This window comes from Xyrauchen texanus, chromosome 29 (genome assembly GCF_025860055.1).
Source record: "Xyrauchen texanus isolate HMW12.3.18 chromosome 29, RBS_HiC_50CHRs, whole genome shotgun sequence".
Lineage (NCBI taxonomy): Eukaryota > Metazoa > Chordata > Actinopteri > Cypriniformes > Catostomidae > Xyrauchen > Xyrauchen texanus.
This window is the reverse complement of record NC_068304.1, coordinates 37,071,428-37,098,797: the sequence shown is the minus strand read 5'-3', so window position 1 is coordinate 37,098,797 and position 27,370 is coordinate 37,071,428. Positions and strand designations below refer to the sequence as shown.

Genomic DNA, 27,370 nt, shown 5'->3' with positions numbered 1-27,370 from the left:
TAATTGTCCACATTTCTTTATCTCATGCAGACAGACCATGATTTTATGGAGGCTCTGGATTAAACATAAAAGAAAAGGACTAATTCGATTTTTACATTTTCATCAGAAAATGTGAGTACTTCTTGTTTGTGCAAAACTCCCTACCTTGATGCAAGGATGTTTTGGAAGTATTGCTTTGTGGTTGCTAGCGTGTTCTAAGTGGATGCTAGGTAGTTGTTTACTGGCCCAAGTCAAAAGAGCTCACCCCCAAGTCTATGATATTCTGGTCCCTTAGGTATGCCTAGGGTCTTTCCCTCAATTTGATTCTATCGGTTTCCGTACATTTTATTGTCAACAGGTAAAAATCTTGAGCTTAGGTCTGAATTTGAGGTATCATTAATGTCTGTTACACACTAATGACTATGGTTGGGAACAGAATGTTTTTAAAAACTTTTATTAAAAAAAATGAATGACTCTTATGAGCCGGTTCTTACGAATATGCAGCAAGAATCATAAAGCTTGAACAGTGTCGCCCCATTTCCCGAAAAAATAACTTTAATGAATTGGTTACGAAACATATAGCGCTATCAGTTCAGTCTGATTCCCAAATGAAAGTCTCTAGAGGTCTGGTTCTTTCGAATATACAGCATGTATCTACAGCGTGTATCTATAACATGTATCTCCAGCGCGACCAGTGCTGTCCCATTTCCCAAACAAATTACTCTAGTGAGATGGTTCATTTGAATCTACAGCACTAAACACACAATGCGTCTAGTCTAATCTAGTTCAAATGACTCAAATAAGGTGGTTCTTTTGATTGGTAATTATTGTGTTATGTAATCTTAAACTTAAGGCTTGTGAGACTTTATTCAGGCACTTCAGTTGTTCATATGACTATGTGTAGAATTCGATTTTTTTTTTCCAAATATTTTTTCCTCAAAAGTACTAAGACAATGGTTAATGTAATCATTAAGGAACTGGGATCGTTTCGAGGAATTGGAATCAGAATCAGCACCAGAATGATTAAACACCGATAATTCCCATTGCTACTAATGACTAAATACTCCCATACCTATGATAGACTTGAAAAGTTGGTCCCAGCTGGAATAGTTGTCTCCCAGCCAATGTCCCGCCCACTGGCCACTGGATGGGTACGTGGAACGGGTGATTACGACACCTCTATTCCCGGTAACACTATGGAGAGCACTGTGACATAAACACAAACACACCAAGACTCAAAACAGCATTCAAAGACAACCAATCATTTACTATACAATCTATAGGCAATGAGAACTGTATTAGCTTCCAGTGGTTCGAATATGGAGACAAAGGGACAGAAAACTCACTCATAAGTGGGTTTGGTGTGAGACCAGCCATACATGTTGTGGACATCATAATGTCTGACTCGTGTGCCATCAGCGAGGATATGCTGACTGTTCATGCAAATAGTCTTGTGGTTCAGACCTTTGTGTTTGGACTCCAATGCTGAGAATAGATCACACAAACACATCAAGACAATCTGCTTGGAAAACCGAATGCAATATCCTGTAAAGCTTAGATATATTTTGATGAAGCCCTAGTAGAGTTTTCTGATCTGTTACTCTGTTTTCAGAGTATTTTTCAGAATCAAATATGCACAAATCCATTGGTCATAGTGGCAAAATATTTTTAGAGACTTTATCTGGAAGAATTTGATCATTGCTGTTGTAAAATCTCGCCATCCAAGTATATACATGGCAGCCTCAGTGTAACGGGAGTCAGCTGGTATGTGGTAGCTGTGCTGTATGTGTAAACCTCACTCCCCTGGCCTCAAGAGGTGCACTAGTGACTGACGCTAGAGGCAGTGGCCGTTAGCCTCCTAGTTAGTGCGCCCACCTCCCATGCCAGCTGATGCTCCGAGTAGGTCGATCAGGACTGGTTACAAAATGAAACGTTGCCAACAATTGACATTAGTATTGAACTTACGAGGCATGTATGGAGGATTTTCCAGATTGGAATCACCAAGACATTGCTCTCCGACGGTACCATGCACAAAACTGGCCGGCTCATTCATGTCCTAAAGGACAACAAATCACAATCCCAAAGGTCAAAGTTATCATCCAATTTATTGTCCACTACTATGGAAATGTATATTTGACTTCTCACAGCGCACAGAACACCACATGCCAATAACACAAATTACAGTACATAAAATCCCATAGAATAAGAAAAACATAATTTAAATTAAAGATCCAAACACTTTTAAAGTTAAAAATGCACAAATAAATAATTAGATAAATAAATAACCACTGATACATGTAATGTGAAGACAAATGTTGTCAAATTACACACATTTTGCATGACTTTATTCTAACGTAGAAAATTAAAAAAAACTCACAATCCAAAGGCCGTCAAACTTTGCGACATTGTTGTAAAACTCTTTTATCTCATTTTGCCACCACTTTGCAGTACTTGTCTTGAAGAAATCAGGGAATGCCACGAAAGATCTGAATAGCTACAAACAGAAATGAAATATTGACATACAAACACAAAGATGATTAAAACTGACCTAGTCAAGCAAAATTACTGCATGCTAATTAGTGCACACTACGTCTTATACAGTAGTGTCTGCCATGTACTGTTTGGCTGATACATGGGAAAAGGTACAATCAGTCGGTCAGTATCGCAAAAATCACTGGCAGGGTGATCAGGTCCCTTCCGTAGAGTGGAGAGGTCTTGTATCACCTTGAAGGGGTTCATTTTGAGATAATGACTGACTGACTGTAGATTTTCCTACATATTACACTTCTCCCTCCCAAATAAATAAACAAATGGACATGGAATATTGATTTGAGTTTAAACTATTTTAATAGCTTACTTGTAGAGATCACAGAGTGATACGAAAAGTTGGAAAGATGACTCCCAATAACCGGATGTCCAGTTAAATATAATTCAGCGTGTAAATAGCATCTGCCACAGGGCAGCTATTTGGACAACATTAGTCTGGTGGAACCACAGAAATATATGAAAAACAAATCAGTAGAGGTTGCTGCAGTGGGGTGGGGTGTAAAGACGGTTTGCGAATGCGTGCAGTTGTCTTAGCGACCATGGTTCAAATCTGCGCTTTGTCCAACACTTTTCCCATCCGATTTCCTGTTTCCACTCTTAATATTTCCTTTAATACTACATGAAATAATAGATAAAAATGTAAATAAATGTTGATTTCATCACAGTGATTCTGTCTGTCGGTTGCACTCGTTCCAGCCCGAAACCAAGGTTATTTTTTCAAAGGTAAGGTCAAGGTTAGATTTAGAGTTAATGTAGTTTGTCTGTGGGACTTTAAATAAACACAATAAACACACTGTAGCAATGACCATACTGTATGTTAGTATTTAAATATGGGTGCAAATAGTATCTGAAACTATTGTCACCAGGGTGCAATGTGTATCTACCATTACTTGCACCAGTGTTGGGGTGCAAATAATATTTGCCACTATTTGAGAGAGAGAGAAGCATACCTGCACTTGAGTATCCCAGTCCAACGAATTGTCTACCGTAATATTGGGATAGTCAGGCCACACCTAGGGAAAGACAGAAATATCAGCAACATTTTCTGTGATTCAGATTACTTTAAAATAGAACTGACTGGTGCCACAGATGGTTACATCATAATTATATAATTAGTATTAATAGGGAGTTGGTCCTCCCTAACAGCTTCCAATTTGGGGCCACATTGTGTTTTAGATATTGGCACAAAATGAGTAAATGTTTAGCTTTCGCTTCCTTTTTGTGTTTTTTTTTTTTCATACCTTGCCCCAGACAATGTCACTGCTAAGCTCTGGAGGCCATTTGATGAAAACGTCTTGCTCTATTCCGTTTTTGAATGCAGGGTAAGAATCTTTGGTTTCATTGGCCGCTATAGCTGGGTCCTTAAGCACACAAACAAAAAAGGCATATAACTCAGTCAGGACACACAATACAATCTTGCCACATCAATCCAAATGCATTAACCTATAAAGTACTACGTTACATCAGATCTAGACACAGTCCGCTCAATGATAGATTAATGCATATTGCACAGAACAATGGTAAACACTTTCTTGTTGTTTACATGTTACCTACACTTTTGAAGTAAAACGAACCACTCTATTTGCCAAACCTTAGTCTAGTCTAGATATCCACAAACAGAACATCAGCCTTGCTTTCAGAATTGTGTCTGGGAAATAATCTGTACTTTACTGTACTTTTTACTATGGCTGTTGATTTAACGTGTTAATTCAGTGAGATAAATTATATAAAATATAGTGTGTTAAACACAATTAATTCACTTAATCATGTCATGCACAATTATTCATTATGCACAAACCAAGAGAAAAGGTTTTACATTTTGTGTGAATACATTTTAGAAGATTTTCATGAGCATAAAAATTACAGTGGCTTAAGAGAATCAAATAGCCTTTCTGTCTATGTGACAAGCAGGCTTCCTTAAGATAAATATTTTTGCACAATGAATGGGAGTAATCCTGTTCCTGTACCGAAATACGCAATATTCATACATCATAGCAATTCAGCCTTGAAGTACCAGGAAACGGCAGTAAGCAATTCTGAATGCAGGAATCTCGAGATGTGTTTTTTGAAGTTTCAAACTATGTTTAAATGGACACAGTGACCTAAAAAGCTGTGTTTATGATGTGATGCAACCAAAGTGAGATGCTCCAGAAGCATGCGTGTGACATGTGTACATTGGCACGTCCTTATAAAAGTATTTTTAATAAATTCATGTCAGACAGACTGAAGAATTCAGTTGCAAAATGGATTGCTTTGGATAGGCCAATGATAGGCTTAGTTCAATAATATGGAAATAAACAATATTTTGCTTTTTAAACACACATTTTGTATTGTCTTGTCCATTTTTTACTCATCTGCCACAACAATGTAATATATATATATATATATATATATATATATATATATATATATATATATATATATATATAAGAATAAGCAGCAGAGCAGACCAGACTTTATGCTGATAGTCAGACTTCATTCAATTATTGAATAAAAGTCTCTCGTATCGTTTTATATTTCCAGAATGAGCTTTGCTCTCATTACAGTTAAACATCCATTACCACGTTATGGGAACGTTAACTTTGTTTCGCAAGAGTAATCGATAAAGGAGGAGTGTTTGTACCAAAATGAAGATGAAACGCATTCCCTCGCCCCGCATGCGGTCCACAAGAGCAGGAAGTCCAATGAAGTTTTCTTTGTCCAGGGTAAAATCCATTTGTCTCTCCATGTAGTCAATGTCTGCATATTGCACATCCTTTACGGGATCAAAGGTCACATGTTAAACTCATTCAGTAATGTAACAGTGGACTAAACAAAGTTTAAAGTACTCTTTAAAAGTAGTCATTTTTCTGAATGGGTTTACAACAGAAACAGAAACAGAAAGCGAACGCAAAAAGAATAAAATTATCATGATGTCATTTTTTTTCTTATGAAAAGACTCACTGCTAGCACAGATACGGCAGTACGGAACAGATGGATGACTTTTGTTGTCATCTAAGCAAGTTGCACCTGACTATGAAGTTACTGGTTGAAATATTTAGAGTGAGAAGTGAAATACTCCTGATGTTCTAATGCAAGTTGTATAGGTCAATAAGGGTTGCATAAGTGTATGAGCAGCATAACAGGCTTAATGTGTTTATTGTTGCATTCAAAGAGACTCACATAAATACATACTCAGACACACACTGAACGGTGAATTGAGATTGCTTACATAAGGAATATTAGCGGCTTTCATTTGGCTGTAAAGATCTGCAATCTCCTGATCGTTGGCGTAGCCATAACGACAAAGCTGGAATCCAAGCGTCCAATAGGCTGGAAGAACTGGCCGGCCAATAATCTGTCAGACATTATGCACAAACCAAGAGAAAAAGTTTTACATTTTGTATGAATACATTGTAGAAGATTTATCATGAACGTAAATATTAAAGTGGCTTAAGAGAATCAAATAGCCCTTTCTGTCTATGTGACAAGCAGGCTTCCTTAAGATAAATATTTTTGTATTTAATTCATGCATGCAAGTTTATGAATGCTATCTCATGTGTGTGTGTTTAACTTTGAGTATTCTGTGGGCAATGAGGCAGAGAAACTCCAGCTGCTAAACCTCATCAAGCCAGGAATGACACACACATACGCAAGTACGCGTGCACACACTCACCTCAGTGTACTGCTGGACTACAGCTTCTGGAGTGGGTCCCAGTATCATGTAGAAGTCCAGGATTCCTCCAAGGGTGCGGTAGGTCAAAGCAGGAGTAGGCTGGAAGGTCACATCTAAGAGCAAAACAACAAAAAAGCCCCTGATTATGACATCATCCATGACATTTTCTCTGAGACTCAATGAGTCGGTCGTTGTGCATCTTTTTTAACCACTTACATTTAACGGCAATAGTTAATGGACCCCTTCTTACATTGTTCTGAGACATTTATGTTGGTCCATTACTATCTGAGAGTACACTGGGCACAGTTAATGATAATGTTTAGGTCTAAAAGACTTTTGAGATACTTTTGAAAGAGTTTTGTTGCTTTTAGTCTGTTTTTAAGAAAAATCACATTTCACCCTAAAATCTAAAGAAAAATTTTATTATATACTGTAATTATATTTATTTATTGTTCAATTATATTTTCCATAAAGAAAAATATCTCATGTAAAGTTTATTAAGATTGGTTTGCACGATTTCATTATTTTAATTACAATTAAGCACATTTCCCCCCACATAACTATTACCAAAATTCTTTCTTTCTTTCTTTCTTTCTTTCTTTATTTATGTGATTTCCAATATTCACAATGCTGATTTTTATTAAATTCGCCTTACTGCTTTTTAGTCTAAAAATACTGTAATCCTATAATATATATATATATATATATATATATATATATATATATATATATATATATATATATATTTGATTATATAAGCATGAATTAAATACAAAAAATATTATCATGACGTATTATTACTTTACAATTTAAGTAGCACATTACAGATTATTATTATTATTATGGATATGAGAATCAGGGTGTACTTAATTATTATGAAAATAATGCCACAATACAAAACATCTTTAATTATATTAAAAATAGGCTTAATTTTCTTGACAGGTTTCATGAAATCCATTATTAAACTAACTTTTAACAGCAATACATATTTAATATTTACATTCTTCCTTTCCTGACCGAACAGACCAAAAATATTGATGACTCACCTTGCTTGCATACAATTTTTCATCCAATCAAATGCGCTCTAGAAAGAGAATGTTCCGAAGCCCTTCTATACACAAAAAAAAATCAAATAAAAAAATATGATTTTTTTTTTAAGATTTGCGCTAAAATGTATAATATTTATTTAAGATTTCTTTATTTCATTTCCATAACAGATTTCCATTCTATTGAATTTTGTAATATTTAAAAAAAAATATCTATAATTTTATTTTCATTATCTACGTTTTTTTTTAGTTAATTTGTTAAAGATTACTCAATTCCATTTGATACATTGAAATGCATAAATCCGAAAGAAAAATGTAAATCAAATGAGTACATGCACCATCCACGCTTCCTTGTCCATTTCTGAGTCTGTTTGTATGTGGTTTATTCTTAAAGACATCTGCATTCGAACTGAAGTGGCACTGCTTTAAGTTTTACATTTTATCCCGAGTAAATTTATTATAACTGTTGTGTGTTTTAATGTACATTTTTTTAATGTAAGTTTTAATTAAATGTTTTTTCAAATGTGTTTGTTAGGAGTTGAATGCAAAACACTTTCTGGGAGCAAAACTCTTTTAAAAAATACTCTTTAGCTTTACCATTTTGTGTAAGCAATTCAGAAGAAAGTCCTGGAATAAGCAGAACAGTTCCTCGCACAAAAGCACAATGACAGCCTCTTGCCTCTGTTAAATAGCGGCCACTCTAACCATTAACTTAAGACTGCTGACAACACTGCTGCCAGTAAGCAACATACTTGCATGTTCCAATATTAAAAATGCATGAAACTAATTTGAATGTGTTTCACATACTTCCGTAAAGTACTGTATGTTTCTGAGACATTAGTAAATACAAACAGAAAACAAATGTTTAGTGTTTGTGTGCTGTTGAGTTTGTTTTTGTACTCACCCATAGCATTGCTATTGAACAGGAAGACACCATGAGCATCTTTTGATTTCTCTAGACCCATGTAGAAGGGATGGACACCATAACTGTTCAACTTATACTACAGAAAGAGAGGAAGAGAGTTTGAGTTTGTGATGTTCAAACATTTAATTTGTCCTCAGCGTTAAAAACACAATTAAGTGTTAAGCAGATATTTTTATTTGGCTTAACTCTGCAAATCCCTTCTCTCTGTTTTAATTAACCTAATTACATCTCGTTTTCTCATTCTAAATGTAGCACACTCTTATCCTTCTCTATCTCGGGGCATTGTATCATTCATTAAGTCAGACAAAAAAGTCGTTAGTGTGTTAAGTACGGGTGACTGACAGCCAAATACATTGTTTGTGTCATTTAAAAAAATAAATAAAAATAAAACACTCAAGAGAGTCACTTTCTTCTATATCATTTTGAGGAGCATTGAAACCAATCAGAGACCAAAACCTTATTTTTTCTATTTATATATGAAGCAAAGTAAATTCTGGAAATATACATTTTCTTTTTATCTTTGTGTTGTCAAGCTAAGTTTCCATACAGGCCTTTATTTGAAAGACTTTAATATGAAAAGCAACTAAAACTAGATTTCCTGCAGGAAAAACACTACTTGCAAGGCAGTAAAAATTGGTGCTAAAGTTTTAAGTACAGTTACATTTTAGTTTAAGGTTCTGTGTATATAAAACACTGTCTGCATCATCATAAAATCTAAAGGCCTAAAGCATTTTGTCCTGTCAGCTTTGCACGAGAACTAACACAGAGTTATAATATTATAAACAGAGCTATAAATGGTCAAATAGTTGAAAGAAAAGGCAGAATTGCAATTCGGTATGCAAATAGATCTAAGAAAGAAGACCAATCACTACTGAGTATGCAAATATGAAATATCAACAGCAGATACAAGAAATATTCTTAAAATTCTTTAAAAAAAAAATCACGGTTTAAATTCACAAAAAAGCGACAAAAAGCAATTATCAGGGTCAAAGCACATACATTATTTTTTTTTTTTAATAAATAAATTAAAAAATGAAAGAAAAGATTTTGTGCATATAGTTGTTATGCACGCGTACATGAGCCTGCAAGGCCAGACCCGTATTTACGCACATCGGTGGAGTAATAGCTTAAAATGACCTTAGAATCATTATAGATGTGTTATTCATGAGTCTATTATTCACTGGGAGGTTTTGACACCTGAAGCACTCAAAAAATCACTTTTACTATTTTTGTTCAACATAAACACCAATAAAAAATGGTGCCAACAAGCTCTACAGATGGTGGCACCAGCACTGGATTTGGTAGCAACCTATATTTCTACTTCCTTTGCCAAATAAGTTATCAGAGTAAAACATTTCCATTAGAAGTGGTATCATTGCTTATCTGTTGTGCATGTGTACGCCCTGGCAAACCTTTCATGGCCTGCTATACGATGACATCAATGTGAATGCATGCGTATATTTGGTGGGGTCTCTTTCGCTTCATACAGGTGTCCCATTTAACTGCACGCAGTATAAGTGAGCAACTGACTGGTGCTGGCAAGTGTTATGTTGCATCATGGATATAAATGAAATGCATATGAAATGTCAATATATAATAGTGGTGCTCATAATTTAGCAGCGGCCCAGCGCCGCTCCTGAATACATATAGGGGAAACACTGACCAAGTTTGAGGTCTCTATGACTTATGGTACCTGATGCCCAAACACTTTTAGGGCAGAAAAAGAAAAAAAGAACAATTAGTACAAATACAAAAGGGTTCCAGCAGCTTTGGTGCTTGGACCGCTAAAACATAAATAGATGGCGCACCCAAAGGGCCGTTCACATCGAACGTGCCTGTGCGCTAAAAGAAGCTAAATGCTGCGCAGCAGAACAGAGCACAGGTGATTTGAGATGTGTTTTAAAAGTTCAAACACTGAAAATACAAAAACACACAGCGCAACAATCAAAAGATGTCCGGCTAGTGCATATTTACATAGAAAAACTATTTAAGAAATGCGCAGACGGATGCAAAAACGTGTTCACGTGAACAGCCTCTAAGACTGCAATTATCTGAAAATAACATTTTAAATAGTCTGTATAGCAATTTGGAATTAATTAATTGAAGAAATGTAATACTAAGGTTTAGGGGGTTAGAATAAACCCTTGTGGAAATGTTTGTGAAATTATAATCTGAGCACAGAGACAACTGCCATATGAATTTAACACCTTTCTTCTGGTTGAGTAATCCCAAGCAGATATAACCTGTCATCAGTCTATCTTCATTTTGCCTATACAGTACATACAGCCACCGCACAAAGACCTCTGCTTTTTTACCAAAACATACAGTCCATACCAGTCATGACTGGTGTGAAAATATGTGAATAACATAAAAAAAAATTTAAATGCATGAAAATGATATAGAAAGAATAACTGAAAACAATTATAAATAAAATTAATGATAATCAATGAGTGGATGAATCTCACAAGGGGGAAAAAAAAAGAAATAAGAAGAAATAAGAAATTGTATTTCAAATAAAGAAAATTTAGATTTTTAGGACCATAATTTTTTGGGAATTGTGACATTATTTTCATGACAATTCAGAACCACACCCCTCAAATCACTGTTGCCCACTGTATGATGTGAAAACATTGTATCGTGAAAAAATAAGGATATCTTATTGCAATTGTTTACAAATTTATTTGAGTACTAATTGCAAGAGTATACTACATCAGACTATGTACTAAAATATCTATTTTATTCTTTTTTTTTATCACTAATAATAATAATTTGGGGAGGGGCTTAACTATCATAAGTATTAATGCAAATAAAAGTAATGACATATTCTTTTGATTGTAAAGTACATTAGTAAGGTATAAATACAAAAATACATGATGGTATTTGTTATTATTATAAATTGTATTATTATTATTATTATTATTTGCAATAATAATAAAAACACTGTCAGAAATACTATGAGGATTTAGGGGAGGGGCATAACTGTCATGAAAATACTGAAGCGTTGCAAAAAAATCTTAATAACAAAATAACAATAATAATAATAATATATGTTACAAGTTATGTTAGTTTAAGTTACTGTGATTACCACGTTCATTGGCCCTTATCGAGGGCCAACTGTAAACAAGGGCCAAATGTGAAGTTATGTGTAAAATGACAGATTGCCCACAAAGGGTTGTAAAATATCACCAGTGAATATTTCACTCACTCCAGGAGGCTGGTCCTTTGCAAACAGGCCGTATGTGTGAAAGTTGAGGTCATGTTTGTAGGTTAAGTGCTCTGTTTCACCAAAACCGAAGACATAGTTTGAGGGTAGACGAGTGGAAATCTGGATGAACAAGTCGGAGAACGTGAAACCTGGCACAGCAGAGTCCCATCTGGAAAGAGTGACAGAGAGTGAGAGATGTTGAGAACACTCAAGATCATATAATTTATTTGGTGCTCAAATAAATAAAGCATCAAACAAAAGAAAAACACAAAAGAATAAAAGAACAAACACACTTTAAAACTTTTTTTATCTTAAAAAAAATAAAAAAATAAATCTCACTAAACAATTTATTTGTAGCAAACACAGTTTACCATGCAGCTTACTTGCATGTAAAATTATGATCTTGTGCAAATATACACCAACATTAAAGAAAGGTTTGCCAGAGGTTTGAATTGGTCTTCTTATATTAAGAAGCCACAAACTGTGATTTTATTGTTGTAAAAACCTTAAAGTCATCATTTTCAAATGTTAATGTTCCCATCAAAGGTGTACTCACATTGTTTCTCCTGTGCTCTTTCTGATCACCTGGATCCCAAACGGCTGTTCACTGATTTGGACCGTGTAAAGCCTATTGGCTTCACTTGTCTCTGGTGTGGCTGGCAGGGTGATGGGAATCGGGACCTCGTAGCGTTTATTGACTGGGTCAAAGATCTGGAGGAATAGGGCCAAGGTCACCCAACAGGCTCTATAGTTCTCAGTAATAACCATTTAACACCTTCCTCACATTCTACTCACATATAGTACTTAGCAGAGCCCCAAACATCTATCTAATGATTATAGGGTTATTAACATAAGTAGAACAAAATAATTAAAATGATGTTTCTCATTCTTAATCATATATTTATTGTATATTTAATCTTCATATTTACATCACATCATTTATTTATCTTGAAAAACGTACCTTCCAACGCAGGCTGTGGCCGGAAAGGTATGTAATTTCCACACGGAGCTTGTTGATGTCTGGTGACAGAGAACGTGGACTAGGAAAATCGGGATTGCGGTCTAGATCTAAAGTCCAGCCACTCTCTGTCTGAACCAGGTTGCTGGCGATGTAGCCGTAGTTCTCGGGGTAATAACACCAGGGCTCTTTAGGAATATCTGAAGGCTAAACATAGAAAATATATATAAATATTTGACATTTTATTTTTATTTGTAAAGAGAGCTCATTTGTGGAATAATGGCCCAAAAAAAGGATTTGAAAATGTGTGTCAGAATGTCATTGCATTGTATGACCAAAATATCAAACTAAGTGGCAACTGCAAACAAATGATGCTTGAGATTGTTTTTAGGACTAACTGAGAAAGTTTTCTGCAATGACTTTTAAGCAAGTGGTCTCAAGGTGATTTTTAGTGGATGTAAGAAATTCAGTTTCAAACGGGTGTCCTTGAACTACTTTTTTAATACGTATTAATCTTAGTTAATGTTCAACTAAAAGTTGTTTATGTAAACATTATTTAATGCATTCTAATCTAACATGAACAAACAATGAACAATTGTGTTTTTTTTTTAAAGTAACATTAATCATGATGAATAAATCCTGTTAAAACTATTGCTCATTGTGCTTTCATGATAAATAATGTATTTAAGTTAACAAATAAAACCTTAAAGTAACATTTTGCTAATTAAATAATAATCAACATTTAATTTATTTATTTGATTATTGTATTTACTTTTTAATTTTATTGTAATGTAATTTTGTTAAAATTAATTTTGTTAATTTATTGTCAATAAAAAAAAAAAATTATTACATTTTTGAATAAAGACATTTGGTTTGATTTTCTGTTAAATTAGGCAAAGAAAATAGGTTATTGTAGCTTCAATGTCTATCAACTTTTTTTTTTTTTTTTGGCCACTGTATATCTCAAGAAATAATTAAAAAAGAAAACGAAAAAAAAAACGTGATAAACATAAGAATTTTCAACCATAAACTTTTCTGTCTTTGTCGGTATAGATATAAATCAAACAGTCTCTTTAAAATCAGCAGTGTTGAATATTGAACACTGTCTCTCAATCTCTCTCTCTCTCTCTCTCTCTCTGACCTGCCAGATACATCCACGGGCTTTGCATTTGGCCTCATCGCTGTTGTCCTCAGGGTAGCAATCGAAGCGGCCCGAGTCTGGAGCTAAATTCCCGCCACTCTCTGTCTGAACCAGGTTTCTGGCGATGTTGCCATGGTTCTCGGGGTAATAACACCAGGGCTCTTTAGGAATATCTGAAGGCTAAACATAGAAAATATATGTAAATATTTTACATTTAATTAAAAATAATTTAAAGAGAGCTCATTTGTTGAATAATGGCCCAAAAAAAGGATTTGAAAATGTGTGTCAGAATGTCATTGCATTGTATGACCAAAATATCAAACTAAGTGGCAACTGCAAACACATGATGCTAGAGACTGTTTTTAGGACTAACTGAGAACGTTTTCTGCAATGACTTTTAAGCAAGTGGTCTCAAGGTGATTGTAAAGGGATCAATGGAAAGGAGGAGGCGAGAACCCGCTTGACAATATAAATACTAGTTTTAATGATAAACTTAAAAGACAAACACACACTTGACGAACATGTCTGTAAATTATCTCTCTCTCGTCGCACCACCGTCTGTCATCGGCCTTTATCCCTCTCAGAGGCTTAATTAGCCTGATAAGGGACCGGGTGTGTATGATCACGACCCGGCCCTGCCATCCACCCTGCCACAGTGATTTTTAGTGGATGTAATTCAAATTTTTGAATAAACATTTGGTTTGATTTTCTGTTAAATTATTTTCTGTTAAAGATATTTATTTATTTTTATTTTTTTTTTTGGCCACTGTATATCTCAAGTAATAAGTAAAATAAAAAAAATCTGCCTTTGTCGGTATATATATAAATCAAACAGTCTCTTTAAAATCAGCAGTGTTGAATATTGAAAACTGTCTCTCAATCTCTCTCTCTCTCTGACCTGCCAGATACATCCACGGGCTTTGCATTTGGCCTCATTGCTGTTCTCCTCAGGGTGGCAATCGAAGCGGCCCAACTCTTTGACCTCCCAGCTGATGGTGTAGTCCTTCCCAAGCTCCAATTCCAGACCCCTCAAATACATCACCTGGCAACACCAAAGATTTATTTCACACAAAGCGGAAGCAGGTGTATTCACTTAAGCACCCCCGAGATGCCATTGATACCTTGGATGAGCTAGTTAAAGGATGCAAATGGCAAAAATGACAAATGGCAAATGCTTTTGTGAAGTGCCTTTGCAGATGTGCAATAACTCAAAGCAACTGACATTAATGCGCTACGTGTAGTTTAAGAGCAAGGTCTGAATGTCACGTTGACATTCCAAGACCTTGAGGAGAAAGCAGCACCCTTCATCATAGCCTAATGTGAGTGTGACTGAGTATGTGCATGCTTTTGAGGGTCCTGACAAATTCCATCACTGTTTTGTGAGCATGCCTGGACATTCAGTTGGAATGACAGGGCCTCTACTGGTACCCTAGGGAACCTTCTCTGTATTAAACTAAAGTAGGCCTCCGATTTCTGGGCATAGTTTGTATGACAGGCTCATAGTCCTACTAATTGTATCATTGGGGGTGACTTTTTCATCTTTGACTTCAAAGAAAAAGTTCTGCAAACATAAAGTGAGATAATACATTGTGTAAGACTCTGTAAAGCATTTGAATCTCTTTGGATGTGATTTGCTTTTAACTAAAGTATAAGATCAAAGATGCTGTAAGATATTTTAGCCATTTTGCTAATGTCAATGGTCATGGCCAAGAAGTTTTGGTATTTCTGATGAAGTATGCGCTAAGTCTAGGCATAATGGGTTTAGTGATACTGTGCATGCAATGCGCTAATGGGCTGGGTCAAGTGTTAGAATTAGCCATCTGACATTTGCATCAAAATAAATGTGCTGTCTACTCTGATTAAGATCTATTATTGTTCTATTCTAGCTACTTCTGTATTCTGCATACTTCATACATTCGATGACTGAGGATATACAGAATCCTCTGAAATGAGGTTGAGGGAGCGTTTTGGTGGTGCATGAGAAAATGATGCTAAAATGATGTTTCCATTATGAGACTGGGCTGTAAATGAGAGCAGATTTCTCTTTGGAAAAGCAATATCTTGAAACTATTACCTTGTTCCCCTTTAATACTCCAACACTATGATTATTACCTGCTTGATGGGATCGTAGTGTATTTTGGACTCATCCAGTGCAGTAGAAGTGGTTCCATCTGACAAAAGCACGACAGCGGGATATCCGTCCATTCCCATGACTGTGATGTTCTCAAACTTCAAGTTGTTTGGATCACTGTAACCATTGTGAGCAACGTGGATTGACAGAACACCCTAATGCAGCAGAGATAATCAGATATCACTACAGATTAATCTCACATGTAGCTTTAGTAGAAAATGTGCACAATTTGTGTTTTATGCTGTTCTTTTGTCTGTGAAGCACAAAAGGAAATATTGAATATATATAGATGTGAATAATCTTTATGTAGATCTTTTCCATTACACCAGTTATTAGTGACTGAGCACAGCACCCAAGCTCTAAAAAAAGCAGTTTTACAGTAAAAGAAACACTAAATTTGTCCATAACTCTCATGCACTACATTCCAATAACTCTGAAGCCATATCATAGTTTTTTTTTATAGTTTTGTAAGGACAGACCAAATTTTGTGTTGTTATTCACTGATAATCTCCTTTGTTAAAGTTTATATTACTATAAAACATAACAGCATTTTTGGGTGAACTATTCCTTTAATATCATCTCGAAACAAGATTAAGTGCCATTGTGCAGACGTACATTAACCACAGAAAACTGGTAATGAATGTGGTTGCCGGACTCAACAGTATCTAAGAGAGTGAAAACAAAGTTATTAGAGACACATGCAATAGAAATCAGTTTTTCTCAAGAACAATTGGATATAAGTAGCAATATAGAGTGAAAAAAATAAATAAAATTTTTATATATATATATATATATATATATATATATATATATATATATATATATAAATATATACAGAATATATTTCAGTTTGATTTGTGTCTCTATGATTTTGCTTGACAAAAAAAACAACTGAACTTTTAATTAATGGCAAATCCATTTAAAATATACCTCTAGAATCTCCATCGTCCCAAAATAGCTCGCCTGATGCACTCTTGTTGTCATCGAGAGCGATGATCAGTCCCATGGGATGACGTCGACTGAGGGTAAACACACACACACACACACACACACACACACACACACACACACACACACACACACACACACACACACACACACACACACACTTACATTACACAAGCTCTCAACTTTTCTTTTACTAGAAACTAAAGTGTAGGCAGAAAACAGAGCCTTTGAAGTTCAGATGGGATTCTTGTTTTGAAGAAAATGTTGCAGGAACCCACCGTACAGCAAAGAAAGTTGAATTTTAAATAACAAGTACCCCACCATGTACATGTGTTTGTGTATGCATTATCCCTACACTGAATGCACATATACCCCAAAAGATGCATACAGCGATACAGTACAGTTCAATTTCTGTGGGTGATTGAGTCATTTACATTAATGGGACACAAAAAAATATAGAAACCCCTAGGGAGCATAAAGGGAAATTCAAATAATTTGCCTGAATAAAGCATTGTCTTATTTCTTCCTAATGTTAAATTGAAATTTCAACCTCATGCAGATGATCAGGAATGAGATAGTAATGACTACTTCTAAGAAAAAATTAATAAACAAAAAACATTTGTTTGAATCACAGGCAAGCGTGTTTTAAGAGTTTTTAGAAGTTACAATACCTGTATGTAGTGGTGACATCTGGTCTTTGGATTGGTAGAATAGCTCCGCCTCTCAGGTGTAATCCAAGTTTATCAGAAGGCAGGTGCATGTCAACAGTTTGCTTGCGTTCTGTAATTTTCATCTCCTTAAAACAAACAAAAACAACATTGTAAATATATATTTAGCCTTTTTCTACGTTTTATACTGAGGAATATATATATATATATATATTTATTTATTTATGTATTTATGTATTATTATTATTTAATTTATTTTGGTGTCCAGATATATTAAGATATTCAAAAATACTTTTTTTATTTTTTTGGGTGGTTTCACCATCATTACCATCATTGTGGTCTCACCATCATTACTCAGTAAAGTCTCATTAAAAGCTGAAATCCTTGAATATTTTTATTTTTTTTATTTTTTGGGAATTCGGATGGAATAATCTTTTATTATTATTATTTTTTTTTAATTGTAAATATTGAATTTTTTTTTTTGTAAAATATTGTTAAAATATTTTAAACACATTTATCTATCAAATCAAAGTCATGTGGTTTAACGCACATGCTGGTAGCCATTCTGTTGTTATGTGATCAAAAACAAAAAACAAAAACAGAGAAGTCCCAATTGGACACTTATGACTTTGTGTGATAAGTTCATGTCATATTTTCAACTACATAATAGAATACGCAACGAATCCCAGAATCAAAAAATGCCTGCTTTACCAGTCTCTCTCTCTCTCTCTCTCTCTCTCTCTCTCTCTCTCTCTCTCTCTCTCTCTCTCTCTCTCTCTCTCTCTCTCACTCTCTCTCTATCTATCTAAACTCTACCCCATTTTTCTGACTGTGTGACTAGGTCAGTGCAGAGGCAGCGAGGGGCACATTGAGTCTCTGCTTTATCCGGACATCATTTCAGATCTCATCAAGTTCTCTATCAAACTTGCTGGGGTCAACTCAAGACCTGCCATGCCATTCACAGCTTCTCTAACTGGCATGTTTTGAAATGCACAATACATGGACATGAGCATCTGTAGGTGGCCACCAGGACAAGGGCCTGATCTCATCACAGATCTGATCATTGGGATTTAATCTGGCTCTTACAGCACCGTACCACCCGGACACTAGAGAGGCTTAAGCAAAAACTCCTACCGTTGGTTAAAAAAGTAATAATAATAATAATAATAAAACACAAATCAAATAATATAAACACACTGTTTTACAATCCAAAACAATATTTTATAGAGTCCAAATCAGGCAAATTACAAAAATGCTGAATGCTATCTTATCTAAGAGGTTTGAAAATTACAAACATGTGCAAGAGTATGGTCTTACCGTCTCGAAATCGTACCAGATGGCGTCTGGGATATAGGCTTTCACTGTGTCTACACCCTGAAGCAATAAGAAAACAGGACAAATCTGTTGTGTTAAACATATAAATGCTTATCTGTGTATATTCACACATTGTAAAAAGTGAACCGTAATGACAGCCATTATTTTGATGATTTAATAATGAGCATTATTCATTAAACTAATGAACTAATGGGTGGTGATTTGGGATATGTGGTTCTCCACTTATGGCTTTTTCAAGCCTACAGCAGAGAAAAGACTCAGAGATAAAAAGTGACAGGAGATCTTGGAGAGAAAATAAAAGAAGCTAACAGAAAGAGAAACAGCAAACGAACCAAAGGAAAGGATGATTCATCCCTTTGCCCGAGGGAAAAACCCACTACACACTTCAGATGCTGTCACTCAAATATGATATTCATATCAACCTAACAAAATACAAAAAACAGTGTGCACAATCCGCTGCCAAGTGTGACTCCCCATCTCGCCACCATCGCTGCATGTACTGACTGTTTCTAAAATGGAAATTAGAATAAAAACAATGTACTACTTCTAAAATGTCTCTGAATACAGTAAGTAACTTATTCATTCTAAGTCAGCTGCATAATGAATATGTCAAATGTTACTGTATAATGTGTATGGATTAATAATAAAAGCTGTCCTGATGCCACACACAGTAGTGGCTTTCTCTCTCACCCTTTAAAGCTAATTAACATACTTGTGCTCTTTAATTGCAAGGACCAAAATGAGCGAGAATACTGAAACACTTAAAAAAGGCGACAAAAAAATGTAAAGGCACAAGTAGATTTTCCCAGTCAAAACCCACGGAGTGAAGATCAAAGTTCAACTGATCTGCAAGTTAGATGCCAAGTGTCATTAAGGTAAAGTAGCGTAATGAAAAACAACTGTCCCCCCCTCCACCCTCTTTCTTGCAACTTATTTTAGCACCATAACAACTTCCAGGTCCAGTAATTATCCTCATTTTCATGTGGCTGATGCATATGGATTTTACTGGTGATTGAAGTCTTTACATCACAGGCAGCTCTCTAAAGACTTCAATAACCCCGATGCACAGTCCTGTTGATGCATGTGCATCAAATCTTCGCAAAACAGGCATTTCTCTGTTCTCGTGGGGCACTCTTTGAACAGCAAGAGCCAATTTCATGATAAAATATGAAAAGCCACATTAGACTGTTCAAACAATTTATCACCCATTTTCATATGACACCAATCTATATTCTGTTCTAATTTCTTCATAATGAGGTCAACAATCTCATTAGAAAGAGAGAAAAGAAGGGATGGAAATGAAAAGAGCAGAAAAAAGATACAAAGTCCCATCTTTCTCTCATTTGTCCCAGAGGAGGTCACCAGTACACGCATACAAGAAGTCCTACAACATAGAATGAGTGAGTGAGTGAGTGAGTGAGTGAGCGAGCATGTTTATGTGGTTTACGAGGACATTTTTTAGGTTACAAACTGGTAATTACAAGGGTATTATGCTATAGATGTGGTTTATGAGAACATTTCTAGAGTCCCCATAATTCATATCGCTTAGAAAACATACTAAACATGTTTTTTGTGAGGGATCGGTGATAAAATCTATAGTTTGTACAGTATAAAAATCTTTCTGTCTATGGAGAGTCCTCATAAGGATAGCTGCACAAACATATGTGTGTGTGTGTGTGTGTGTGTGTGTGTGTGTGTGTGGGCACTCACAGGATCCAACACAGGCGTGATTAGGAGATGAGCTCCCCACAAGAACTGCCTGTCCACTGTCCAGGTTGCACTGTCAGAATAGAACCTGCAAAGTAGGAATAAAAACACCTTCTAAAGCAATATTTAAATATCACTAGGTTTTGGGAATCGAGAACTGGTTTCACTATTAAAAAAATATTTTAACCAAATGATTTTCATGACTTTTGGTTCCGTTAACAGTTCTCAAACGTGCATTTCTACTGTCAATGCGGTGCCTACACCATATTAAAATATGCGGTGTTTCTGGGGCTACCATTTAGCGACACTGTAACACCGCTATTGAATTATTAGCATGCGACAAATCGCACAACCAATGTAGTCTGATTCCTGAACAATTCCCAAATATATTATTCATATATCAGTATCCCTGTCAAATCTTACTACAGTATACAGTAGTTTGTAAAAAATAGTATTTTGATTGAGTAGTGAGTCTGCCCAGTTCCCCCACTAATGACAATTATAAACCAAATCCATGAGGATGAGTAAATGATGACAGAATTTTACTTTTTGTGAGTACTATCCCTTTAAGGTAAAAAAAAAATAATGGCCCACATTAATCTACGAACAGAAGACATTGTTGTGTCACTCAGACACTGCTGTTAGCATATAGTTAAAGACTCACTCATGCATAATGGGACGCGCTACAGTCTCTCCGTTGACGTGGGCCTTATAGAAGAGAGTGTAGAGGTATGGCAAAAGAGTGTATCGGATGTTTAGGTAATGCTTGGAGGTCTGCACCAACAGGGAGTCTGCTCCGTATGAGGCAGGATCCTGGGGCTGTTAGGAGAGAAACATAAATTAAACTAGCCAGGTATGGATAAATGAAGAGGCAGACAAGTTGAAGAGGAAAGAGAGAACGATGGTACTGCTGGAAAGGCAGAAAGAGAAATAGATTTTACTCTGTGGATACTGATAATATGTTCATCATGGTGGAGAGCCATCGGTCCCGGAGACAGGCGCGGAATGATTACTCTCCAACTAAAAGGTCAAATCTTATTCATCTAATTTCACCAAGAATATCATTTTCCATTCATTCTCATTCGCCCTCTCAAACCCTCGCTCCGGAGGTCTGATTGCTTCTCTCATGCCAATCTCACAATAATGATTAGGGAAATAAATCTTATACAAATAGCATTTAAAGAGAGAGGACATTTGTAATTCAGAGCGCTGTTGTTGGTCTAGAAACACGTAGCAAAGGAAGTGGTTTTGTAGACTAAGGTTGAATGTTTAGTGGTATTTAAAGGGAAGATCGTACTTTGTAATTTTGTGCGTTGTGATTTCGGCTAAAGGGGTAAAATGCGCCGACTTGCATCCAACGTCTGCACAGCTCCTCTGGTGAGTCGTCGAAAAAGCCACAGATATCGGCACCAATCTGTCAAAAAAACAAACAAACATAAAAAAACAATTCATGACATTGAGAAATGTTTTCTCCTATACAACGAGATTAATTGGAAACTTTTGCTTGTTGGAGTCTCCTGCTTCTAAGATGTTTCTTCTGAGAGACAGGCCCCAATAATCTCACATGCCTGATTTCAACAAGTCTTAAACCATGCTTGCTGATTTGGAAAGATACTAAAGTCTCTAATCAAAAATTAAAGATTTGGATATGAAATTACATTTCTCATCCAATTCTTCAAGACCAAATTATCTGAGTTATGCTGTCCACAATGATTATATATATGGGTCTCTAAACCTGTAAAAGTGGTGCTTCTTAGCAATATGTTTCCCTTTGGAATATGACTGTCATTTTCTATTATAACTACCCTCAAATTCTTTAGGATAGACACTTAAAATGATTTGCTACAAATATAAATTACAAAAGTTTGGGGATTGGATTGAGTATTGTGCAACACCTACGTGACTTTGGATACAACAATAAAAAGAGATTTTTGCATTGACCGTGCCATTATAAACTCATTGGATCTGACAGTTGAGTTGGTCAGTCAATGTTAATTCAATTCAAACTGTAGCACTGAGTCCAAAATGCCAATTCAATTTCTCCGTGCATGTCATGGAAACTCAATCATATCCAAAGTTAGCCCAATTTGTTGTCTCCAAAACTTGTCTTTTGTCTCTCAGTGGGGCTGTTGCTTTATAAAGAAAGACTTGTGTCTTCTTTTGATGTCCTAAACCAAGGCAAACCACTTACATAAGGGATTCCGAAGAGGTTAAACTCAAGCATGCCAGGAATGGCCCACTTAATATCGTTCCAATTGGCGCCATTGTCACCCAGCCAGTGTCCAGAGTATTTGCCTACCCCAGGGAAAGAGGAACGGGTAAAGACCATGGAACGGTTGTTCCCAAACACTTGTCTCGATGCCCTGGAAGAAGAAGGATTGAGAGGTACAGTAAATGAAGCATTGGCAACTCAACTGAAGGGATGCAACATCAACAGGGAAATTGGAAAAACAGTGCCAACAGTGAGAAAGTGTGCCCAGGGATCCATAGATATGGAAATAAAGAGAAAGGAACAAATCAATGAGGTAGAAATTACAAGACGAGTAAAAAAGACTTCCTGCTGAAAATAAAAACAAAAAAATAAGTAACTCAACCCTCTTGACTCTGAGGAAGACATCAAGCCATATGACAATACTGGCCGTATACTACTAGATCATTGAGTCATGCGTCTGCTGTGACTTTGATTCAGCGCTGGCGTGTGATTTAGTGCATCATTTCAAAACTTTCTACCCTGCTAAAAATACCAGCTGAGACTAGTATGGAAGGTTGGTTTATGCTGGTTAGTGTTAGGGCTGGGTAATATATTAAATATCTACAAAGGCTTTAATCGCAATGATTTTGTTGCCCATATAAAATTAAGCAATACCATGAATATTTCAATGATATACAAGTGCATTTTATTTGGGCATTAAATTTAGTTAAAAATGTCATTACACTAATTGCACAACCCTATCGCAAGTAGATTCAGCATTTAATCACGTTAAATGTGATTTTATCAAATTCTTGATATCAGTAAATACAGTTGCACTAGTAAAAAAAATGACGTCATCACTCAATAATGTAATTCCTACTTGTAAAAATGTAATTCTTGATTTTTTTAACTGAATTTTTGCTAGTCGCATTTTACAATGGACTGTAATACTATTGCAAGTCATTTCGACACTTAATCACATGTTTGGTCAAATGTTAGATATGTCATTTCAGATCAATAAATTGGAAAGTAATTAAAGATATCTAAAAAGGCTCTCTTACTACGTAGTTACAATCACATGACAGATACCTGAAATTAACATTACCACTAGTTTTGCACACCATGTTCTCTCACTCCAATAAATAAATGTTTTAGTAATATACTGTAAGGTAAATATAGTTTTTTTTTACTATGTATTGTTATAACGGTTTGTAATATATATATATATAAATATTATATATATATATAACAGCCCTTATATATATATATAAGGGCTGTCAATCGATTACAATTTTTAATCAAGACACTTTGAATCTAATTAATATAAAAAATGCTGGTCAGTCAGTCTTTCTAATAAAGTTGGTTGACCAAGGAAGGCTAGCTGGTTAAGCTGAACATTTTGGAAGTTTTCAGCATATTGGTGTGCATTTAAATGAGCTCAATGTCTATTGATGAATGACAGTATTAACTAAGCTGGTACACAGAGGTTAGCCAATCATTACAGATGACTTTTACATATAAGTCTTAAGGGTACAGTAACCCGTACTTCTCTGTGGCCAGGACCATGGAGTATCCATAAAGACTGTGAACATCATAGTGGTTCCCCCATTTCTGCTTAGCATCCATACACAAGGTTTTACTGTACATGAGCTCATCAAGGATACCTTTAGAGAGAGAGAAAGAGAGAGAGAGAGAGAGAGAGAGAGAGAGAGAGAGAGAGAGAGAGAGAGAGAGAGAGAAAAAAATGTGTGTGCAAATGATGAGTTGATGAGCAAATATGAGTTTATAAAATATATCTGGCATAAGTCAATCTGGTTAAAGATGTAGTTCTGAAGACTCACTCGGGGTGTATGGAGGATTATTTAGTTTATTATCGGCACAACCTTTGATGGATCCCTGCACAAAACTGGAGACCTCATTCATGTCCTTGGAAATAATAAAGCAATTAGTTCACCTCTCCCTAATTGTGGGTCTAGAGTAAAACAACATCTTTAATGGAGAATTGAAAGTTGTTTCTTGGAATAATGTGCATTACTGAATCGTGCGCAATAAGACCAGGAAAATGTATTGAGAAAATAAATGTTGTCAAATTTTATTTGATGTTGACTTTAAGGCTATTGCTTTCAGTTTATATATAAAATCTTACACAAGTACTGTTTACAGAGTTTCTCTGTGTTGGAGTATCATGATTTATACGTATTAATACAGTGACATAAAGTATTCATTTGGGGAACTGTAGGATAAGGGAACTGAAAAGCTGAACATATTTCACAGCCTTTTGTGACCTTTCTTTCATGTCATTCAAAGGATCACATTCAATATTTGGTCACGGGTAATGATGTCTACAGTTTACTTACAATCCACAGAGCATCATGCTTGACTTCTTTGTGGAACCGCACAATTTCATCAACCCACCAATCAATGCAGGCCTGGTTAGTGAAGTCAGGAAACACGGTTTCCCCTGGCCAAACCTGTGAGAGGAGAGCAGACATGTCATTCATAGCAGAAATTTTGTTGTTTTGTCGATTCTGTGGTCATGGATACTTTAAACTAGTACACACCACTCATTAGACTGCTCCTGTAAATATCTTTCTTTCCTTGTATCTCTATCTTTTATTCTCTCTCTCTCTCTCTCTCTCTCTCTCTCTCTCTCTCTCTATATATATATATATATTTATTTATTTTTTATTGTAAAATTAGAGTTTAAAATGTAAAGTATCTATAAATAATGTATTACTTGTTAAATTGTATTAATGCAAATTTTAATTAGGAAATTAAAGAGTATTCCAGTAAATGGAATATAATGAGTATCATCTTTGAGATGAATGGAAATTAATTAGTTAATAAAAAAACAAAAAGACAAAACAGTCTGACACATTATGGTAATAATACAGTAATTTGTATAATACATGTAATTATCATTAAAATGATGTAGCAATGCAAAAATCTAAATGCTCCTACAATAAGGTACATTTTCTATAAGAAAAAAATATTGATTTTATTTTATTTTAGGTTGAAATACCACCTGGACATGTTTTTGTAAGATTCCCTCACAAACATCACAACTGGTCACAGTGGACACTTGCCCTGCAGAAAACAAGCCTGTCTATATGTTTTCTTTTATTTATCTTATGGCATTTTCAATGAACTCTCTTGTGTTCTCTGCTTTTTTTCCCCCCTTCTAGTGTGGCTCTGAGCTGCAGCTGAGCTGAGAGCGTTATATTAAACTCTAATGCAAAATCAATGCAAACATTGACCTGAAATAAAACCATAAAAAAAAAAAAACAATTAGCATCTGCCTGTGCCTGATCAGCTCAATAATCACTACTGATTTTATTCCCATGTGATATGTGTCTTATTGGCCCAAAGGGTGATATCAAATCTAACTCAAGGTTTCAGATGGTAATAACAATCACATGGATGGATCACATGTTTTTAGAAAGCATGTGACAGACTCGTGATTTGGCTTTCAATAACTTAATAAAATTGTATACGTCATAAGACTAAAATCGATTACTTCATAAGACCAATCTGCATAAAACCAATCTAAATGAAATATAATTGCCCAATAAAGTGGAAATACTACATGATTAATAGCCAAAATAATACCTTGATCTGGAACAGTGCTTGAAGTGGTAAATAAATAAATTTAAATTAAATTAAAAATAAATAAATAATGTAATATATTAAATACAATGATAATTATAAAATATAATTATGTTAAATCTGTACAGTATATTTCAAAATAAAATAAAATAAAATAAGGATGCTTCGAAACCCGAGAGTATCTACGTAAAAACGTACCTCTCCCAGTAAGGGTGTTTCCCCATCTGCTTCAGTGATCCAAACTTTAGCTTCATTACCCCTTAGAAATGTCTCGTAGTTTCCATTCACTCTTGGACTTGTGGACACTGCGGGGTCCTACGATGAAGAATATGTTTAAAGGTGCTCACTTTCTCAAATAAGCAAACACATAGGGTCAGCTTGGGATCAAATGTTTAGTTAACTAACTTGCTAAACTATCAAGTATTTCAGCCCAGCATGAAGAACATTACAATCGCAAAGACTTACCAGTATGATGATATATTTCTGTCCCCTCTCATGCATGTAGTCTGCAAACTGAGGTAGCTCCGTGAAATTTTTCATATCATAGGTGAAGATCTTTTTGTCCTCCATATAATCAATATCAGTGTACTGGACATCCTGAAACACAAAATAGATGAATATAAATGTAAGATCTCCCATAGGTTTTAACACAGGTGGCCTTAGTTCGACTCCAAGTATGGGACAGGGTTGTGTGCTATACTTAGCATTTAATTGTTGATTCCTATTAAATTCCAGATCAATACAATTTTAAAGGTGCATTATGTAAGATTCAGAAACCCTTGTTATTAATGACACCTGTGGCCGTTAAGTGAACTGCAGCCAGCTACATGTTGCTCGTGCTCGTGCACACACACTCCATAGGGATGCGAGCGAACATCGGCCAAAACAATGACGTAACGTACAAGAGACTGAATATGATTCACCGGCATTATGCTAACAGATGAGACAGCATAATTAAAATGACACAGTTATGATTGTTTTACAACAGACTTTGAGACTAAACGAAAAGTACTTCAGCTAACATAGCATACCGGTTCGATTCCCGGCCCACACAACTCCACATGCCGAAGTATCCTTGGGCAAGACACTAAACCCCAAGGTTCACTGTCCTTCTCTGCATATCACGGCAACGTTTTGTGGTCCGTTCTACATAAAGCGGTGGCTCATTTTAGCTTATCGCGGCCCATTCTATCCATTTCAGTTCTCCCGATGGCCAGTAAGCCCCTGATCGGCCCCAAAGTGCATCGGCCCACCGGGAAAATATGCCCGGTATGCCAGATTACCAGTCCAGCCCTGGGTACATTATTTCACATACTTTGCAGTTATGT

At 35.5% G+C, this 27,370-nt stretch overlaps 1 protein-coding gene across 2 annotated transcripts in view; it reads right to left on the bottom strand.

Moving 5' to 3' along the window:
- LOC127622686 (sucrase-isomaltase, intestinal-like) overlaps nucleotides 1–27,370 on the bottom strand; it is a 51,773-nt gene that overhangs the window by 13,119 nt on the left and 11,284 nt on the right. Inside the window, exons 11-39 of one of the 2 annotated variants that reach the window (XM_052096713.1) lie at nucleotides 26,508–26,639; nucleotides 26,241–26,357; nucleotides 24,794–24,907; nucleotides 24,278–24,362; nucleotides 23,983–24,100; nucleotides 22,437–22,608; nucleotides 21,543–21,659; nucleotides 20,910–21,064; nucleotides 20,249–20,333; nucleotides 18,521–18,577; nucleotides 17,207–17,331; nucleotides 16,518–16,606; nucleotides 16,203–16,252; nucleotides 15,569–15,742; nucleotides 14,355–14,498; nucleotides 13,457–13,636; nucleotides 12,319–12,522; nucleotides 11,914–12,068; nucleotides 11,358–11,526; nucleotides 8,132–8,228; nucleotides 6,182–6,294; nucleotides 5,738–5,863; nucleotides 5,150–5,281; nucleotides 3,768–3,887; nucleotides 3,477–3,539; nucleotides 2,357–2,473; nucleotides 1,945–2,035; nucleotides 1,326–1,464; nucleotides 1,052–1,185 (exon numbers count right to left, since the gene is read on the bottom strand). In XM_052096713.1, the coding sequence (XP_051952673.1) occupies nucleotides 1,052–1,185; nucleotides 1,326–1,464; nucleotides 1,945–2,035; nucleotides 2,357–2,473; nucleotides 3,477–3,539; nucleotides 3,768–3,887; nucleotides 5,150–5,281; nucleotides 5,738–5,863; nucleotides 6,182–6,294; nucleotides 8,132–8,228; nucleotides 11,358–11,526; nucleotides 11,914–12,068; nucleotides 12,319–12,522; nucleotides 13,457–13,636; nucleotides 14,355–14,498; nucleotides 15,569–15,742; nucleotides 16,203–16,252; nucleotides 16,518–16,606; nucleotides 17,207–17,331; nucleotides 18,521–18,577; nucleotides 20,249–20,333; nucleotides 20,910–21,064; nucleotides 21,543–21,659; nucleotides 22,437–22,608; nucleotides 23,983–24,100; nucleotides 24,278–24,362; nucleotides 24,794–24,907; nucleotides 26,241–26,357; nucleotides 26,508–26,639 (3,574 nt within the window). The remainder of the gene's footprint in view (nucleotides 1–1,051; nucleotides 1,186–1,325; nucleotides 1,465–1,944; nucleotides 2,036–2,356; nucleotides 2,474–3,476; nucleotides 3,540–3,767; nucleotides 3,888–5,149; nucleotides 5,282–5,737; nucleotides 5,864–6,181; nucleotides 6,295–8,131; nucleotides 8,229–11,357; nucleotides 11,527–11,913; nucleotides 12,069–12,318; nucleotides 12,523–13,456; nucleotides 13,637–14,354; nucleotides 14,499–15,568; nucleotides 15,743–16,202; nucleotides 16,253–16,517; nucleotides 16,607–17,206; nucleotides 17,332–18,520; nucleotides 18,578–20,248; nucleotides 20,334–20,909; nucleotides 21,065–21,542; nucleotides 21,660–22,436; nucleotides 22,609–23,982; nucleotides 24,101–24,277; nucleotides 24,363–24,793; nucleotides 24,908–26,240; nucleotides 26,358–26,507; nucleotides 26,640–27,370) is intronic. The other variant, XM_052096714.1, reaches the window with a different exon arrangement.